This window comes from Hemitrygon akajei, chromosome 18, assembly GCF_048418815.1.
Source record: "Hemitrygon akajei chromosome 18, sHemAka1.3, whole genome shotgun sequence".
NCBI lineage: Eukaryota > Metazoa > Chordata > Chondrichthyes > Myliobatiformes > Dasyatidae > Hemitrygon > Hemitrygon akajei.
Window position 1 is genome coordinate 30,240,013 of NC_133141.1, and position 19,570 is coordinate 30,259,582.

At 43.6% G+C, this 19,570-nt stretch overlaps 1 protein-coding gene across 1 annotated transcript; it reads right to left on the bottom strand.

Annotated features, from left to right (window-relative positions):
• Positions 1-9,597: 9,597 nt before the first annotated feature.
• On the bottom strand, positions 9,598-18,900 carry LOC140741249 (homeobox protein Hox-C6-like). The gene is made up of 2 exons (XM_073071233.1): positions 16,847-18,900; positions 9,598-13,108 (listed from the first exon to the last, which is right to left on the bottom strand). The coding sequence occupies exons 1-2, from the start codon at positions 17,211-17,213 to the stop codon at positions 12,777-12,779; spliced, it is 699 nt and encodes a 232-aa protein (XP_072927334.1). The 5' UTR covers positions 17,214-18,900; the 3' UTR covers positions 9,598-12,776.
• Between the last annotated feature and the right edge of the window lie 670 nt (positions 18,901-19,570).

Genomic DNA, 19,570 nt, shown 5'->3' on the forward strand with positions numbered 1-19,570 from the left:
CACACACACACACACACACACACACACACACACACACACACACACACACACACACACACACACACACACACACACACACACACACACTGCCACTGCCAGAAACACACATTCAATGGTGAATCGGAAACATTCTCTCGCACAGAAACACCTTGACACACCCACACACGAAAACGCAATGTGTCTGATGCTGTTTGAGACACCCAGAAACACAACGTGTCTGACATTTCACGCACACACACACTGTGTGTACCTGATACTCTCTGACACACATGAAAACGCCCTGTGTATCACTCTCACACACATTCACATACAAAATATCTGTTGCACTCTCTCAGTGACATACTCAAAAACTCTCTCTCTTTAATGCACACACACAGAAGGTGGAAGAGAGCTAACAGAATACAAGACTGAGAGTGACACAGAAACACAGGCATGAAGTGACAGTAGAGTAAAAGGGGATTAATTTAAAACCAGAGACAAAATGAAAGAGAGATCTGGATAGAGGAAGCAATGAAGAAGAGCAAATAAAGAAAGAAGCTTTATAGGAAGTTATAGAGGAGTTCTATTCACTGACAGGTTACAAGTAGGGCAATAACTATATATCAGTTTCCCCTATAAAAGTCAGCTGTCCTCTCCAGACAGGCTTTGAAGTTGACCCCGGATCCTCAAGCTCTCAGTGCTTTTATTGGAATCACCACCTGATCTGGCTTCTCTTGGGCTGCTGACTGGGGAGTTCCTTTTAAGTCTGGAAATTTTTGTAGAATATACCCTCTCAGCTTACAATCTAATAGAACATGAACTATAGAATGGTACAGCACAGTAGGGGCCCTTTGGCCCACAGTGTTGTGCTGATCTATATAAACCTACTCCACCATCAATCTGACCCTTCCTTCCTACACGGCCCATAGCCCACCATTTTACTTACATCCATGTGCCTATCTAAGAGTCTCTTAGATGTCCCTCAGGTATCACAAGGGCAACAGATAGGGTGAATGTGCCCACAGACTTTTTCCCAAAGGTTGTGGAATCAAGAGCAAGATAGCATGGTTTTAAGGTGAAAGGGGAGACACCTATACTAGGAACCCGAGCGGCCACTTTTTCACCCAGAGAAAAAATTTAAAGGGATATGGGCCAAACACAGGTATGAGGAAATGGTTTGAATGGGGGTTTTGGCTAGCATGGAGCAGTTGGGCTGAAGGGCCTGCATCCATGATGTATGATGTTTCTCTCCATCATTCCCTCTTTCTGCATTTCTCTGCATCTCTCTCTCTTGTCCGCTTCTCTCTCGCTCTCTCTCTCTGTGTCAAAAATTAAAGAAAATCCTGTCCTGTCAGGAATGAGCCAGGGGGTGGGGGTGCGCGGCGTTGTGGTGGGGAGATGAAATTAAAACGATTTTAATTTCACCACCACCCCTGGCAGCATGTTTCAATCTCTCACCACTCTCTGTGTAAAAAACCTGCCCGTGACATCTTCCCTAACCTTTCCTCCATTCACCTTAAAAGGATGACTTCTGGTATTAGCTATTGCCACCCTGGAAAAAAAAGGTGCTGGCTGTCCACTCTGTCCATGCCTCTCATAATCTACTGAATTGCCTCTTATCCTCTTTAGCTCCAAGAGAAAGCCCTAGCTTGCTCAATTTATCCTCATAAGACATGCTTTCTCATCCAGGTGCATCCTAGTAAATCTCCCTTAGCTCTCTGTTCTTAGCAATGTTGTGAATACCCTTTGGCCTAAAGCCCTTCTCCAAACACACTGCTCCTCTATCCAACAATCGCTGTAAACATATTGCCTTTACTGAATGTGAGCGAAGGGATTGAGACAGTCTTGTGCATGGGTCACAAGAAGCCAGCAGGCAGATATGATAGGAGTTAGGAGGCAAATAACATGTCAGTCCTTATTCCGAAGGGGTGGAGTTTGAGAAGGGAGAGGCTGTGTTCCAGTTGTACAGAGGGTCAGTGAAGTCACTCCTGGAATACTGCACACCTTTCTGATCCCTGAATCTAAATTAAGACCATATGACAGAAGAGCAGAATTAGGCCATTTGGTCCATCGAGTCTGCTTCACTCTTCCATCATGGCTGATTTATTATCCCACTGAGCACCATTCTCTTGCCTTCTCCCCGTAGCCTTTGATGCTCTTACTAATCAAGAACCATCAACCTCTGCTTTAAATATACCCAAATAAAAGGGATTTAGAAGTGTTGGAGGCAGTCCACGGGAGATTCAATGGGATCATACCTGGGATGGCCAGCTTGTCCCATCAGGAGAGGTTGGATGGTTTGGGTCTGTATTTTGTGGAGTTTAGGAGAGTAGGAATGCCTTTTTATAATCTTCAGGAGAGGTGAGAGGAGAGATGTGGAGATGTTTCCACCAGTTGGAGGGGCTTGAGTGAGGGCACATGAAGTTACAAGTTTGGGGACAGTTTCAGTTAACACTGAGGTTTTAGGGACCTCTTCTTTCCGAGGAAAGGGAATCTCTGAAATTCTCAAGGGTGGTAGGGGATGGATCATTGGATGTATTAAAGGTGCAGGTACATAAATACAGGGAAGGACAAGAGACTGAGGGCTGTGGGGAAGTGAAGCAAAGGAGGAGTTGAGGCCATCATAAATCATATTGAATTGGTGATGTTGTAAAAGACTGCCAAAGGATGCAGCTGGATATTGACCAGTTGCAGATCTAGGCTGAGAAATGACAAGATTGAGTTCAATCTGGGCAAGTGTGAAGTGTTGCACAAATGTAAAGGGACAAGACACTGTTAATGGCAACACACACAAAATGCTGGAGGAACTTGGCAGGTCAGGCAGCATCTATGGAGAGGAATAAACAGTGGACGTGTTGGGCTGAGACTCTTCATCAGGACTGGAAAGGAAGGGGGAAGAAACCAGAATAAAAAGGGGAAGTACAAGCTGACAGGTGATGTGATGAGGAGAGGATGGGGTGAGAATCTGGGAGGTGATAGGTGAAAGAGGTAGAGGGGTGAAGAAGGAGAAATCTGATTGGAGAGGACAGAGGACCATGGGAGAAAGGGAAGGAAAAGGGGCACCAGAGGGAGGTGATGGGCAGTTGAGGAGAAGAGTAGGGGTAAGAGAGGAGCCACAATGGACAATGGATAAAGAGCGTGGGAGAGGGGAGAAATTACCGTAAGATAGAGAAATCAATGTTCAATCCATCAGGTTGGAGGCTAGCCAGATGGAATATAAGGTGTTGCTCCTCCAACCTGAGAGAGGCCTCATTGTGGCGGTAGAGGAGGCCATGAACTGATATGTCAGTGGGAATAGGGAGTGGAATTGAAATGCGTGGGCACCACAAATTTCTGATGAAGGATCTCAGCTTGAAACTTTGACTGTTTATTCCACTCCATAGATGCTGCCTGACTTGCTGAGTTACTCCAGCATTTTGTGTGTGTTACTCTAGATTTGCAGAGTTATCTTTACAGTTAATGCAGTGTTAAGGGTCACAGATAAACAGAGGGTTCTTGGGGTTCAAGTCCACAGCTCCTTGAAAGTGGTTGCACAGGTTAATCAGTTTGGTAAAAGTAGGTGTACAGCATGCTTGCCTTTATTAGTTGAGGCACAGAGTTCAAGAGTCAGGAAGTTTTATAGAACTCTGGTTAAGCCCTAACTGGAGTATTACATTCATTTCTAGTCGACCCATTACAGGAAGGGTGTGGGGGCTTTGGAGAGGGTGCAGAAGAGGTTCACCAAAATGCTGCCTGGATTAGAGGGCATGAGCTACAAGGAGCGTTTGGACAAACTTGGGTTGTTTCGTCTGGAGTGGCAGAGGCTGGGGGAGACCTGAGAGGCTTATAAGAGGTATAGATAAAATAAACAGCTGGTATCTTTTTTCTCCAGAGTTGAACTGTCTAATGCCAGAGGGCAAAATTCACTTTAGGTGAGAGGGAGTAAGTTCAAAGGAGATATGCAGGGCAAGATTTTTACACAGCGAGTGGTGGGTGCCCGGCATATGCTGCCAGTGGTGGTAGGGGAGGCAAAAATGATAGAGGTGTTTAACAGGTACATGAATCTGCAAGGAATGGATGAGTCTCCACCCAATCATCATCGACAACTCTATAGTTCACACTGTTTCAACATTCAGGTTGCTGGGAATCATTATTCCACAGGACCTCATGTGGGAGAACTGTATCTCCTTCATTAACAAAAAGGCTTGGCAGAAGATGTACCTTGTACAGTTGGTAAAATTCCATCTTCCCAGAACATCCTGGTGCAATTCTACACCGTCATCATAGAGAGCATCCTCACATGAGCCATTACTGTCTGGTTTGATGCAGCATCCCCTCACAACCTGCAAACACTACAGCGGACTGTCAGTCCAGCAGAAAAGGTCATGGGCTGCTGTCTACCCTCACTGCAGGACTTGTATGTGTCCAGGACAAAGACGTGGGCAGGAAAAAGGTCATTGCAGATACTACCCACCCGACAAACTTCATTTTCCTAAAGCACCCTTCTGGAAAGTGGTATAGGGCTTTTAAAACAAAAACTTCATGCCATCTTAAAAATACCTTTCCCCCAAGTAGTTAAACTGGTCATCGCCAATCTATTTTGTCCCCTCTCCACTCCCCTCTATTACCTTAGTCACTACTGCACTGTAAACACTTAAAAACACTCTTAATAAAGCTGTTTACACTGTAATACATGCTGGTATTTATGTATTTATGCAACTCATGTTCTTGTATTTTTATTTTCATTGTACAGTTTGGCTCCTTTTGCACATTGGTTGCTGTAAGTCTTGGTTTATGTGTAGTTTTCCATAAACTCTATTGTATTTCTTCATTTTCCTGTACATACCTACCAGAAAATGAATCTCAAGGTAGTATATGGTAGTATACACATTCTTTGATAATAAATTTACTTTGAACTATGAACATTGAACTTGTTCCACTCCTTTTATACTCCTTTCCAGTCCTGATGATGTGTCTCAGCCCAAAGCATTGACTGTCACAGATACTGACTTCCTCCAGTATTTCATGTGTGTTGCTGCAGATTTTTAGAATCTGCTGTCTCTTTTGTGTCTCCCAAATTGTTTGATTATTGTCATGTGTACTGAGGGACAGTGAAAAATGTTGTTTTGCATGTCATCCATTCATATCAGTTCATCACATCAGTGCATCAATTTAGTAATTGGGAAAAACAAAGCAGAATGAAATGCTACAGTTACAGAGAAAGTGCAGTGCAGGTGGCCAATAAGGAGAAAGGGCCAAAATGAAGTAGATTGTGAGGTCAAGAGTCCATCTTATCATACTGGGGGACCATTTAATAATCTTATAACAGTAGGATAGAGTCTGGTAGTGTGTGCTTTCAGGATTTTGTGTCTTCTGCCCAATGGGAGGGGGTAGAGAAGAGAGAATGTCTAGTGTGGGTGGGGTCTTTGATTATGCAGGCTGCCTTACTGAGATAGTGAGAAACGTAGACCCAGTTCATGGAGAAGAGGCTGAGATGTGTGCACAACTCTCTGCAGTTCCTGGCAGTCTCGGGCAGAGTAGTTGCCATATCAAGCAATAAAAAGCTGCACAGAATAATGGGTTCGGCACAATACATCAGTGATACATCCCTCCCCACCATCAGTAGTATCTACAGGAGGCACTGCCTCAAGAAGTCAACATTCATCATTAGTAGTCTGATAACAGTGGGATAGAAAATGCCCTTGATCTTGGTGGTACATGAGGAGAGAAGTGGGAATGAAAATTAATGTGTCAAGCTAAATTACAAGGTACTGGGGATAATGTTACGGAATTGGGTTTATTGGCAAAGTACATAAGTCTCCACACACAATCACATACCCATCCACAATAACGTCACAGAGCTGAACGTGGAAACAAACCCTTCAGCTCTATGTCCATGCCAATCAACTTGCTGTCAACTAAACTAATAATAATAATTATTATTATTTTATATAAAATTCCATATACAAATCATATTAAACAACTAGAAAACTAATAATAACAACCAATCGACTGAACAACATCAAGGTCCCTCCACCATCTAGACTCCCCACTTGCCGGGGTGGAGTTGGCCCATGCACTCTACATCCACCACATTAACTCTCCACTGTCAACAGGTCAGGAGTGTGATGGAACACTCCCCACTAGCCCGAGTGGAGTTAGTCCATGTACTCCACATCCACCACATTACCTCTCCACCGTTCAACAGGTCAGGATTGTGATGGGACACTCCCCACTTGCCCGGGTGGAGTTAATCCATGTACTCCACATCCACCACATTACCTCTCCACCGTCTACAGGTCAGGAGTGTGATGGAACACTCCCCACTAGCCCGAGTGGAGTTAGTCCATGTACTCCACATCCACCACATTACCTCTCCACCGTCTACAGGTCAGGAGTGTGATGGAACACTCCCCACCTGCCCAGATGGAGTTAGTCCATACACTCCACATCCACCACATTACCTCTCCACCGTCTACAGGTCAGGAATATGAATCTTAATTCCAGTCTCAACAACCCCAACATCATACAGGGTTCACGGGTTTCAGTGCTGGGATACTCCAATTCACTCTTTGGGTTCAGGTGTGACTGATGTTTATTGACCCCACACACCCCAGTACTGGGGTGGGGCCAGCTGTCAGAGCTGCCACTGTCTGTGAGAGGATTGGAAGATGTTCCCACAGCGCTTTTAGGAAGGGAAGTCCAGAACCAGGACTTAGACTCACTGAGGGATAAGTTACAGCTGATACATCTCCCAGGTGGGAGACATGATGAGACAGTGTGAGGGCGAGGGGAGTGAGAAAGGAGGGTAAAGAAAGTGTAAAGTGTATGAACAGAGGAAAGGGTACAGTAGCCCTGTCGAATGTTTTTGGGCTGTACAGTTTAGGAAATACTTGATATTTTGCATGTCTTATAAAGTGTGCATGTGTGTGTTTGTACAGTACATTCCTCTTCCTCTTTTCCTCCCATTTTCTCTCATCTTCTTCCACTTTATCCCCCATTCTTCCTCTCACCTCTTCTGCCCCTCTCACTTCCCTCCCACTCTCCTCTACAACTCTTTTCCTATCTGTCTCTTCCTTTCAAGTTCTCTGTCTCCCCCCAACTTCCTCTATCCACCTACTCTATCTCCTTTTCGTTCCAATTTCTCTTTCTGTCCCCTTCTCTTTATTTCCCTCTCCATTCAGCCTCACACTCTGTCTCACCCCTCCTCTGCCATTCCCCTACCCCGGACAGGGAGTTTATGAGACCGAGGGAGAATCACTCCTGCAGCATCATTGATCTGCCCGCGCCGCTGTCACTGGGCCACACAGCGACTTTATTGAACTTGCAGAGGTGGACTTGTAGCGACATCTGGTGTTGGACAGGGAGAGAGCGGCGACCTCCCCCTCTCTCTCTCTCTCTCTCTCTCTCTCTCACACACACACACACACTCTCTCACTCTCTCTCTCACTCTCACTCTCTCTCTCAATCTCTCTCCCCTTCACTCTTTCCCCCTCTCCCCCTCTCATTCTCTTCCCCCTCTCCCCTTCCTCTATTTCTTTCTCTCACACACAAACACAGATAAAAGCATCTTTCTGTCACATCTTTCTGTCTTGTTCCCTCTATCATTCAATGCACACTCACCCACACAAATGCGCGCACACACAAATATAGATGTTGACACAAACTCTCACGCACGCAATACCGTGCTAGAGAAATTTACACTTCATCTCTCTTCTTTCTCTCTCTCTCTCCACGCATGTAATTCTGATATAGGAATTCACATATTATCTCCGTCGTGTCTCTCTCTTTCCCTCTCTCTCACTCACCCACACAAATGCACACACACTCAAATATAGATGTTGACACAAACTCTCACGCACGCAATACCGTACTAGAGAAATTTCTCTCTCTCTCTCTCTCTCTCTCTCTCTCTCTCTCTCCTCTCTCTCTCTCTCTCTCTCTCTCTCTCTCTCTCTCTCTCTCTCTCTCTCTCTCTCTCCACGCACATAATTCTGATATAGGAATTCACATATTATTTCCGTCGTCTCTCTCTCTCTATCTCTCTCTCTCTCTCTCTCTCACACACACACACACACAGATATAGATGTTGACACAAAATCTCACGCACTTATTACCTTGCTAGAAAAATGTACACTTCATCTCTCTACTCTCTCTCTCCCCACGAACATAATACTGCTATAGAAATTCACACACGATCTGTTTCCTCTCCCCCCCTCAAAAACACACACTCTCACACACAAACAAGCAAGCAGTGCGATATAGACAGTTTCTCTCTTTCGCGCATGCATGCATACAGACGCCCGGTGTTCTCTCTCTCTCTCTCTCTCTCTCTCTCTCACACACACACACACACACGCACGCACCACACACACACACACACACACACACACACACACACACACACACACACACACACACACACACACACACACACACACACACACACACACACATTCCCTTTCTCTCTCACTCACTCTTCCCCTCACACCCCAGTAAAATTTCTTTAACCTGTCAGTGAATAGAACTTCCTGCAAACTTCCTATAAAGTTTCTCCTTCATGCTTTGCATATCAGGTATATCTATATCTGTTTCTATCTCGCCCCTTTCTCTCTCTTTACACGTCTCTCTCTTTCTTTCTTACTCATTCTTCCCCCACTTCCCCGCACTTAATACAACACATGATCTCCGTCTTCCCCACCCTCTCAAACACACAAACACAAATGCACACAGCCAAATACAGATATAGATACATTTCCTTTTTCATACACACACACACACACACACACACACACACACACACACACACACACACACACACGCACACACACACACACACACACACATATAGAAGCAAGAGATTCTGCAGATGCTGGAATGCAACACACACACAAAATGCTGTAGGAACTATGGCAGCATCTATGGAGAGGAATAAACAGTCGATGTTTCGGGCCGATGACACATTTAGAGTCATGGAGTGCTACAGCACAGAAACGGGCCCTTCAGCCCACCTAGTCCGCGCCGAACTATTATTCTGCCTGGTGTTATCGACCTGCACCTGAACCATAGTCTTCCATACCCCTCCCATCCATATATCTATACAAATTGCTCTGAAAAGTTGAAATCGAACCCACATCCACCACTTCCGCTGACGGCTTGTTCCATCCGAGTGAAGAAATTTCCCTTAAACTTTTCACCTTTCACCCTTAACCCAGGACCTCTAGTTCTAGTATCACTCAACCGCAGAGGGGAAAAAGTCTGCTTGCGTTTACCCTATAACCCTCATGATTTGTACACCTCTATCAAATCTCCCTTATTCACCTCCAAATCTCCGAATGAAGTCCTAACCTATTCAACCTTTCCCTGTCACCCAGGCCCTCAAGTTCCGTCAACATCCTTGTAAATCTCTTTCTCTGTAACACACACAAATATAAAGTTTCAGCGTCTCTCTCCCTCTCTCTCTCTCTCTCTCTCTCTCTCTCTCTCTCTCTCTCTCTCTCCTCTCTCTCTCTCCTCTCTCCTCTCTCTCTCTCTCTCTCTCTCTCTCTCTCTCTCTCTCTCTCTCTCTCTCTCTCTCCTCTCTCTCTCCGTATTATAAATACTGATAAAGGCAGGATTAACCCAATGACACACCTCAAGAAATATTTCAACGTTTATTAAAAAAGAACATCTTGCCTCGAGTGGAAGCGGAAGCATTCTGTGCCACATAATCTCGAGGACAGTCACCGGCCTTGTAAATCCCAGGCAGATTCTGCCACATTTACTTCTACTTATTGCTGTTTGAGATTTACAGCGCCTCGACAAAACAGAATAGTAACAAAACTACTTTTTAACTTTATCGCATGTGCATCGGGGAGCCAATGTACTGTATCTGTTTCTGAGGCTGTAGATGCGGTGCTTGTATCCGTCCGCTTTTGATGGCTCTCTGTGTTTCTGTGATTGTTGCTCTGTGTCCCTGTTTCCCTCACGTTGTGTTTACCAGCGCTCGTTTCTCCGTGTGTATTTCCTTATGGATAGATCGGTGCATATACATATGTGCATTTGTAAATCTGTACTTTGTCTGCGAGTCTACATACCTGTATTTGTGCTTTGAGAACTTGTACCGTTTTGCTATTTGTGTATCATTATGCATGTGTTACACATGTGCTACTTCGCTGCGTAGCATCTGTGCGTTTCTGACTTTGCGTACTTATTTGAGATGGTGTTGCTGAGTATACATATCTTTTTGGTACACATGTCTATACGGCAACACGCCACGCAAAAACATGGCTTCTGTGTTCCGTGTAACTTTTCTTGTATTGGAAATATATATATATGTTTTTGTTTGTGTTTTCCGAATATATACCTCCATGTTGTGTATATATATTTTTTCTGCTTTGAGAATTTGTATCTTTGTGTGTGTGTGTGTGCATTTGTACTCATTGTATTTAATGTGTATCCCTATTCATTTCTGTTCTGAGAATTATTATCTGTGTTGTGTGTGTATCTGTATACATTTCTGTTTGAGACTTTGTATCTTTGTGTTGTACATATATTTGTTTACATTTCCACTGAGAGTTTGTACCGCTTTGTGTGTGTGTGTGTGTGTGTGTGTGTGTGTGTGAGTGTGTGTGTGTGTGTGTGTGTGTGTGTGTGTGTGTGTGTGTGTGTGTGTGTGTGTTTCTGTGTAGGCCTCTGTTTAAGATTTGTTTCATTTCACTGTGCGTGTATCTGTACACATTTTCCTGTTTGAGAAACTGTATCTGTAACGCATTTCTATTTGGTTAGCGTGTTTGCAAAGTCTACATATCTGCGTGCGATACCTTTGCTGGGATTAAGTACTTATGTCCCTTCGTGCTGCGGCCCTGATTATCCAAACGTTAGTCATTCTGTGAAGTGCTGGTTAAGACAAAGCAGAACATATATCTAACCTCCCCCTCAAGAAATCTTTTACAGGACACTAAACATTGTGATTTTTTGTTGGACAATAATTAGTTCAGTTTATTTTAGAATAACAGCTTAACTATTTTATTTTGCTGTAGACTGGTTTTAACATTTATCTGGATCATAAACAATGCGGGAGATGCCGTTTCCTTTTTGCAAATACTCGCGCACTCACACACGTTCCGAAATAGCCTTATATTCACTGTTCACGGGTTTGTTGAGAGTAACGATTAGCATTTTTACCTTTTTTTAAAACCGTGAACTCGCGCCGTTCTGCAACGTGGGATCAGTTCCGTTTAGTTGTTTGCGGGGAAATGTGTTTGGTGGTGGTGGTGTGTGCGGAGCGGAAGGGGGTGGTGATACGTTTAAATTCACACACTTCCCTTACCGCAAAGACAATGAGAGAGATTGAGCGGTTGGGTTATTTCTAATTCTTGATTTGCAGTAGGATTTTATTTTTTTTCCCTCTTTCGGGTTGTTGTGGGTTTACTTTGGGGAGGGTGTTGGTGGTGGTGGTCGGGGCGTGTGGGATGGATTCGGAATTGTAAACTCGAGGCAAAACCGGCGCATGGAAACGGTCCAACCTTGAAGTATGGCGTTTGCCGTGTAACTTGTTCCCTAGGAGTTTTGCATTACATATTAATCTATTCGCGTAGACTGGGTTTTGTAAATTTATGAGTGTGCTTTTAAGCGAGGGAGAGGAGATGGGTGCATGTGTGTGGGTGGGGACTGGCCTCCCCTTTCTCTCTCCATCTCCTCTCTCTTTCTCTCTCTCTACCCTCGCTCTCCACTCTATTTCTCTCTCCCCTCTCCCTCTCCCTCTCCCTCTCTCTCTCTCTTTCTTTCTTCTCTTTCTTGGAGATTTTGTTTTAAATTTAGCGAGATGTTGTTTCATCCGATATTTAATTTTTTAAAAAGCCTCCAACAACGTTAAATCCTCTTTGCCAAAATCTGGAGTCAGAGAGAAAGAGCAAGAGACAAAGAGAGATACAGATAGATAGGTAGATAGATAGATAGATAGATAGATAGACAGATAGATAGATAGATAGATAGATAGATAGATAGATAGATAGATAGATAGATAGATAGATAGATAGATAGATAGAGAGAGAGTGGGGAGGGAATGAGAAAGAGAGAAACAGACAGACGGGACAGACAGAGAGAGGGGGGACGGGGAAACAGAGTGAGCAAGAGATAAAGAGAAGAGACAGAGAGAGAGAGAGTACAGAAACAGGCCCTTCGGTCCATCAAGTCCGTGCCAATCACCAACCACACATTTGGACCGATTCCATCACATTCTCCCCACGGTCCCACGAATACGCCACCAACCTCCCCCCCTCCCCCCCCCACACACACAAAGGCAGTGGGAATGGAACCCCTGTCACTACACAGGGGTTCATTTTTCTCTTTATGACTTTGCACAACACGTTTTTACAAGCCCAATCACGCATTTCTCTCTCTCTTTCTATCCCTCTTTCTGTCTCGATCTCTTTCTCCAACTCCACTCACTCTTCCTATTTTATCTCTCTCCTTTCTTTCTCTCTCTCTCCATTCTCTCTATCTCCCTGTTCGCTCTTTTGCTTTCTCCCTATCCCCGCTGTCCTACTCTTTCCCCCGCTCTTTTTTCTTCCTCTCTTTTCTCACTCTCCTGCCTTCTCTCTCGTTCTCTCTCCCCACCACCCATTCGCCCCCTCTCCTTTCGGCCTCAGTTTCTCTCTCTCCCTCCGCCCTTCCCCCATCTACTCTCTCTTCTTTTCTCTTTTCTCACTCTCCCCCCTCTCTCTTTCTTTCTTGTTCTCTCTCTCTCTCTCTCTCTCTCTCACGCCACCGACGTTCTGGTTAACTACGAATGTGTGTGATCGGGATACCACAAACTGCTGCGGGGGGCGGGGGTTTCACTGGGAAAGATTGCCAGGTTTGGCGGCTGGATCAGTCGCCTCCTGCCCGGCGGGCCGCTTCTCCTTGTCCTGGTCATTCTCCTCTGCCGGCTCCTGTGCTTCGGCGGTCGCCGCCGGCCGCTCGCTGTTGCCCCCCTTCTTCCACTTCATACGCCTGTTCTGGAACCAGATTTTAATCTGTCGTTCAGTCAGGCACAGGGCGCCGGCGATCTCGATCCGCCTGCGGCGCGTCAGGTAACGGCTGAAGTGGAATTCCTTCTCCAGTTCCAGGGTCTGGTACCGCGAGTAAATCTGGCGGCCTCTCCTGCGCTCCGAGCCGTAGCCCACACCTGCACAAGGCACAGAGCGCGCGCGCACACACACACACACACACACACACACACACACACACACACACACACACACACACACACACACACACACACACACACACCTCCTCCCCGGCCCCCGTGGTGGGGTGGGGAGGGGGAGAAGGGAGAGAGAGGGTAGAGAAACAGACAGATGATTTAGGGTAAAATGGTTGGAAAATGAGGGAGAGGGTTGAGAGAGGGTGTAGTTGGTTGGGTAGAGGGTTGAGGGCGGGGTGACGGTAGAGGATAAGGGAGGTATTTGAGGGGTAGATGGTTGGGGAGAGAGATATTATTGAGGGGGCAACGATTGGGATGATGAGAGAGATATTGAGTGGCGGGGCAGATGGTTGGGAGGGAGGTAGTTGAGGAAGAGAGGAATGATTGGGGAGGTGGTTGAGGGATAGATAGTTGGGGAGCCGGAGAGATTATTGCGGGTTAATGATTGGGGAGAAGGGTTGGTTGAGAAGAGGGGTGGTTAACGGAGAAGGGAGATGGTTGTGGATAGGTAAGATTGGGAGAGGGAGAGATGTTTGGAGAAGGGCAGAGGTGATTTGGGAGGGGAGATAGTTGGGTTGAGTGGGGAGGAAGAACACAGATGGGAGGGGAATGGAGGAGGGGTGATTAAAGTGACAGAGGGAGGAAAGGGGAAAGAAAACGAGAACTGTTAATTTTTTTTATATAAATCATCACTTTCCCCTTCCAAAATTATGTTTCAATTTATTGACCAAAATATTCTGAAGGTGCTGTGATGCTTTTGATCTCGTCCCTGAATGTAATGGCTCGATTGCATTTTAACCCCATTGTCTACCCAAACCCAGTGCTACATTCTTTAAATTAAGTTTTTCTTTTTTTTTAATTTAAAAGAAATTCCCTACGTCCTAGGTCTACAAAAGTTAGGAAGAATTTCCTTCAGATATTACAGACTAACCCGTGCAGACATTTGATGATATATGTAAATTAAAGTTAGAAGCATTATATAATGTCAGTGGACTTTGTTAAACCTATTACTGTGATTGTATGTGTTTGTATGAAACTTTGCAGATACTTATACATATATAAAAAACCTTATGATATATTTGTTAATCTTCTACTTGCTTTTGAAGACATTTTGATCTTTCAATTGGACACCAACACTATAGCCACGCAAATTAATATTTCTTTTCCACTCTATTCAGAGCATTTGTCTCTCCCGCCTTAACTTATAGCTTTTCTCCAAATATATGATTACCCCCATTTCCCTCACGTTACAAGGAGTTCGTATTTTTCACACACCTGCCCTCTCTCTGTCTGACCGTTTTAAATTCATTATACAATATCCTTGCATGTGCCTATCTGTATAATACTCTTAATGTAATAAAGACATATCCCTGCTTATTTTTGGCAATCTCACGTATAAAATTGTACTTTCTATAATATTTACGAAAATTTTCCCTTATGTACTTATTAATTCCTCTTTACTTTCTTTTCCATATTTAACATTTGTATTATTTAATATAACAAATGTACTAAATTATGTGTCACTCTCTGCAAGTCTATATACAATGTATACTGTACTACGTAAAACAATTAAGCCTTTACCATATAACAATAATTCTCCCAATTTTCTTAAATGTAACATTTACTCTTTATAGAAAATAAATACTAATTTCTCTCATATCTAGTTACTTATGAAAATAACATTTAACACATTTTCAAAAATGTAAATATAAATTGTAATTTATATGAGTATTTATTCTACATATGATATTCGTGCTTCTAATGGAGTAAAGTACCTCTCTATATATTAAATATATAGGCATTTTATATATATATCATATAACCCCATTTATACAATATAGACACTTTTCCCTGCAACCATATGTATTTTCCCCATATGCACATATTTACTCTTTTCCATACAATATAAACCCTCCCAATATCTCTCATATCCGTATACCTCTCTCATATACACATTTATATATTTCATATATAAAACATTTAACTTCATATAATGCAGATATTACACTGTCAATCTACCTCGTTTTTTATATGCATGCTTCTTGCAGTGTGTGCATTTTAATATTTATATCTATTATCTGCATACATTTTATATGCAACTCTTTCTCATACAATGTAGATATAACACTGTATTTACTAATCACACTTTCCTAAAATGTAATACTCTTCTTCATACGATATAAACCCCAATCTCTCTCATATCTAGGCACATTTCTAAGAAATCTACACATACAAGGTATTATAAATTCTTTTCAAAGAACATACATATCAGTGTTGCTCTGTGATTGATATCATCCCCAATGTAACATCTGCACTCTATATAGAATGTGGGCATTAAAACATCTTTTATTATACAGTATGTTTGCTCTGTGTAGAATATGTGAGCATTTTGCATGTAGATGTTAGTGTTACTATATTCCTTTTCCTGCCTCTCTATGCAATCTCAGGAGGTCACAAAGACATTGGTGTCTAGATATACTTACATTTTCCCCATGAAATATAGTGAAATCATGTAGTCTATGAGGATATCTTGTGTTTATCTGGTGTAAGATACCCTCTAATGAAAGCTTCCATTTTGATCTGTATTACACATCTTTCAGGTGTTATATGTTTTCATACAATATAGATTTTTAAATATCCTGTGTTTACCTGTGTATTTTTCTCTAATTTGGCTCACATTCCACATACTGATACTTTTATTCAATGCAGATTTTTAAACATCTTTTGCTTCATTCTTTCTAAATTTGGCTCACAGCCCACATAATGCAGATATTAATAGAATTGCACTTACCTGCCCACTCTGGTGATCTCCATCACTTATATTTTCTCTCACATATTTATGATTTCATATAACACGGATATTAAAATAAATTGTGTACCATTCTAATATCTGATCACATTTTATCTGCATAATTCAGTGTGAGAACAGAGATTGTAGAAATATATTGTGTATTTCCTCTTACAATGGCTCACACATGTTTGCCTGCATTACACAACTTTTCTCTGATGCTTTCATATAATGAACATTTTAAAGTATCTTGTGTTTATGTGTGGATCATTACTTCTGCACTAAATAAGCTCTCACTCTAATGTTTGTGCTTACATACAATGCACATATTAAAATAATAAACACAAGATAATCTGATGGTGCTGGAAATCCAGAATAACATACACAATATGCTGGGGAACCTGCTGAGTTCCTCCAATATTTTGTGTGTGTCCTGCTATTTTGGATATTAAAATTATTAATATTAAAATATCCTGTAATATTGACACACACTGCAGTATATATCCATGTCTCATTCACTGTAATAATGAGTAATTTTTAAAAATCTTCATTGCACATATTTTCTATCATATATTGTTGCTTTTATTTGAGGCATAACATACCTTATGTATTACTGGCTCTCAATATAGATCTTTCCCATAAAAGACCTTAGGTTAAACTGCCTATTTATCCACATGCCTTATATTTTCTCTCGCGCATTTATGATGTAGATATTAAAGATATCTTGCGTATACTCTCTGGGAATACATCTCTCTAAAAAATGTCTACATTCCACATAAGATATTCCCTTCCTGTCCACTTTGCAAGTTTGCTACGTGGGAGACCATCATATCCACATTATAAAATATACATGCACGGGTGCGCGTGGACACTTGCTCTGGTCATGGTTTGTTTTCTAACCCAGAGGGTCTGTTCTCAACGTGCGCACTCACCGCTGTGTGAGTTGACTCGTTGCATCCATGGGTAAATCCGAAAGCATTGCTTGGGACCGTCTGCCCGGGAGTTTTCCGAAATTTGCCTACATGCACCGGCAGCAGAAGCGGCAGCGGAGGAGGAGGAGGACGAGGAGGAAGGCTGGGAGAGATCTTTCTCTTGATACAAAGTATAATCGAAAGACGGTCGGCTCGGCCACGGGCTCTCCTGCGCCGGCGGGTAGTAGGGATTCGGGTAGATCCTGTTCTGAGACACCGTGGCTCCGTAGGCGCTGAAGTGCCGAACTGGGTCGAAAGAGTTGGGTAAGAGGTCTTGACTGCCCGGGATGTGACAAGCTAGCGAGGGGTTATGATAGAGAGAATTCATGATCACACGCGGCACCCCTGTCCTGCACACCGTGAGCTATCAGCACCGGATAAGTGCATATAATTTCTTTTTTATATATGCATATATCAATACCTATCTATCTATGTATCTATATATATAACTGCGCCAGACTTTTGAATCTAATAACTAGATTGTTGTAAGGCCAGCATTCTTTCCAATTCGTGGAGTGAAATGGGAAGTCAGCTGACTTCATTCCGTCCAATGGCAGCGGCAGTGAGAGAAAGAGGAATGGGTGTGTTGTGGGGTGGATTGGTGGGGGTGTTGCTGGGAACTGGTTGAGGGAGAAACAAATGGGGCAAGAGAGAGAAACATTGTGCGGAATTTTGTGGGTGAGAGAGTGAGAGACACATACGTTCGTTCAGCGGCGCTGGGGGAAGGGAACTCGCTTCGGTCCCGAGTTGTGTGTGGTTGTGTGTGTGTGTGTGGCATGGCGGCGAACTAACCGGGGTGGGAAGGAAGAAAGAAAATCGTGGAAAAATTCTAATACATATTACTTAAGGCTGAGCTAACACGAAGCTGGCTTCTTTTCCCCTTCCGGGAATCTTTGTAAAGTATCAAATGCAGTCAGTCGTATAATCTAAGACCCCTACTGTTAAGCTTACTGTTAAACCTGCGGAAGCCACTGAGTAACCACTCCCAAAGCACATAAACACACACGCACATGCATAAACACAGGCACATGGTCGCACATAAACACAGGCAGAGACAGAGATACACGCGCACACACGGACACACGAAACACATGCAGATATGGATATACGCAAACATGGACGTATACAATCACACACAAAGACATGCACACATGGACATAAACACATGCATGGACACACATAAATACACAAACACACAAACAAAAATGTAATTGCATACAACAATAAAGATAACAGATACATACAGACACGCTCATCCTCACATAATCACACACAGTCACAGACAGTCATACATCTAATGGCCCAGGTTTGATTAAGGCCTCGGTTTTGTTGTCTATCTTACTCATAGAAAATCTACAGCACAATACAGGCTATTCGGTCCACAAAGTTGTGCTGAACATGTCCCTAGTGGAAATTACTAGGCTTACCTATAGCCCTCTATTTTACTAAGCTCCATGTACCTATCTAAAAGCCTCTTAAAAGACCCTATCGTATCCGCCTCCACCACTGTTGCTGGGAGCCCATTCCACGCACTCACCACTCTCTGCATAAAAAAACTTGCCCCTGACATCTCCTCTGTACCTACTCCCCAGCACCTTAAACCTCTGTCCTCTTGTGTTAGCCATTTTGGCCCTGGGGAAAAGCCTCTGTCTATCCACACGATTAATGCCTCTCATCATCTTGTACACCTCTATCAGGTCACCTCTCATCCTCTCAGATTCAGTTCTGGGCAGAAAGGAAGGAGATAGGGATATGAGAGGGAGAGAGGAAGAGTTGAGAAAAAATACAGGAAAATAGTGGGGAATATGGCGGAGGGAAGGTGACGGGGATGTTGGAAAGGGAAAGAAAGGAAGGGGAGGTTGAAAGAGAGGTTTATCTAAGAGGAGATGGGATATAGGGTAGGGAAGATTTAGGAAGGAAAGGAAGGATTTGAGGAGAGGAGGATGGATATAGGAAGGAAATCAGAGGGAAAAGGGTGCGGTGGATACGGGAAAGTGTAAAGGGTGAGGGGCAATATTGCTTGAGGAGGTTAACAAGAGGGGAGTGTGAGAGAAGAGAAGGGGGATAAAAGGGATATTGATGAACGTAGAATATTTGCAGGGTAAACGAGGATAAAGGGATATGGGAGGGAAGAAGGGAGGAGGAAGGAGGACAGAGAGATTTGGGGAGGACAAAGGGTTGGAGGGATTTGGTGGGATGGAAGGATTTAGGGAGGGGTAGGGAGTAGGAATGGCTGGAGAAATAAGGGAGGGTAGGGGGAGTGAGATTATGGGAGGGGAAGGAGGATGAAGGGCTGGAGGGATATGGGGAGCCGGGATGAGGTACAAGGATATGTGAGAAGGAGGGAAAAGAGGTGGGGTATGAGATAATGAGAGAAGAAAGGGGTGGAGAGATATTAGAGAGGAAGATAAAGGGATGAGGGTGGAAGAAGTGAAGGGGTGGAGGTATGAGTGTGAAAGGATACGGGAGAGGGAAGGGTGGAGAAGTATTGAAGGTTTGAAACAGGGGTGGTGGAGGGATTTGGGAAGGGAAAAGAGAGGAGGACGGGTGGAGGAATATAGGAGAGAAGGGTGATGGTTAGGAGGAAGAATAAAAAAATGAGATGGAAGGGGGGAGAGGGAAGGGAGGGCTGAGGGAGAGGACTCAGAAGGTGTGAAAATGTAAAGGAGGAGAGTGAAGGAGAAG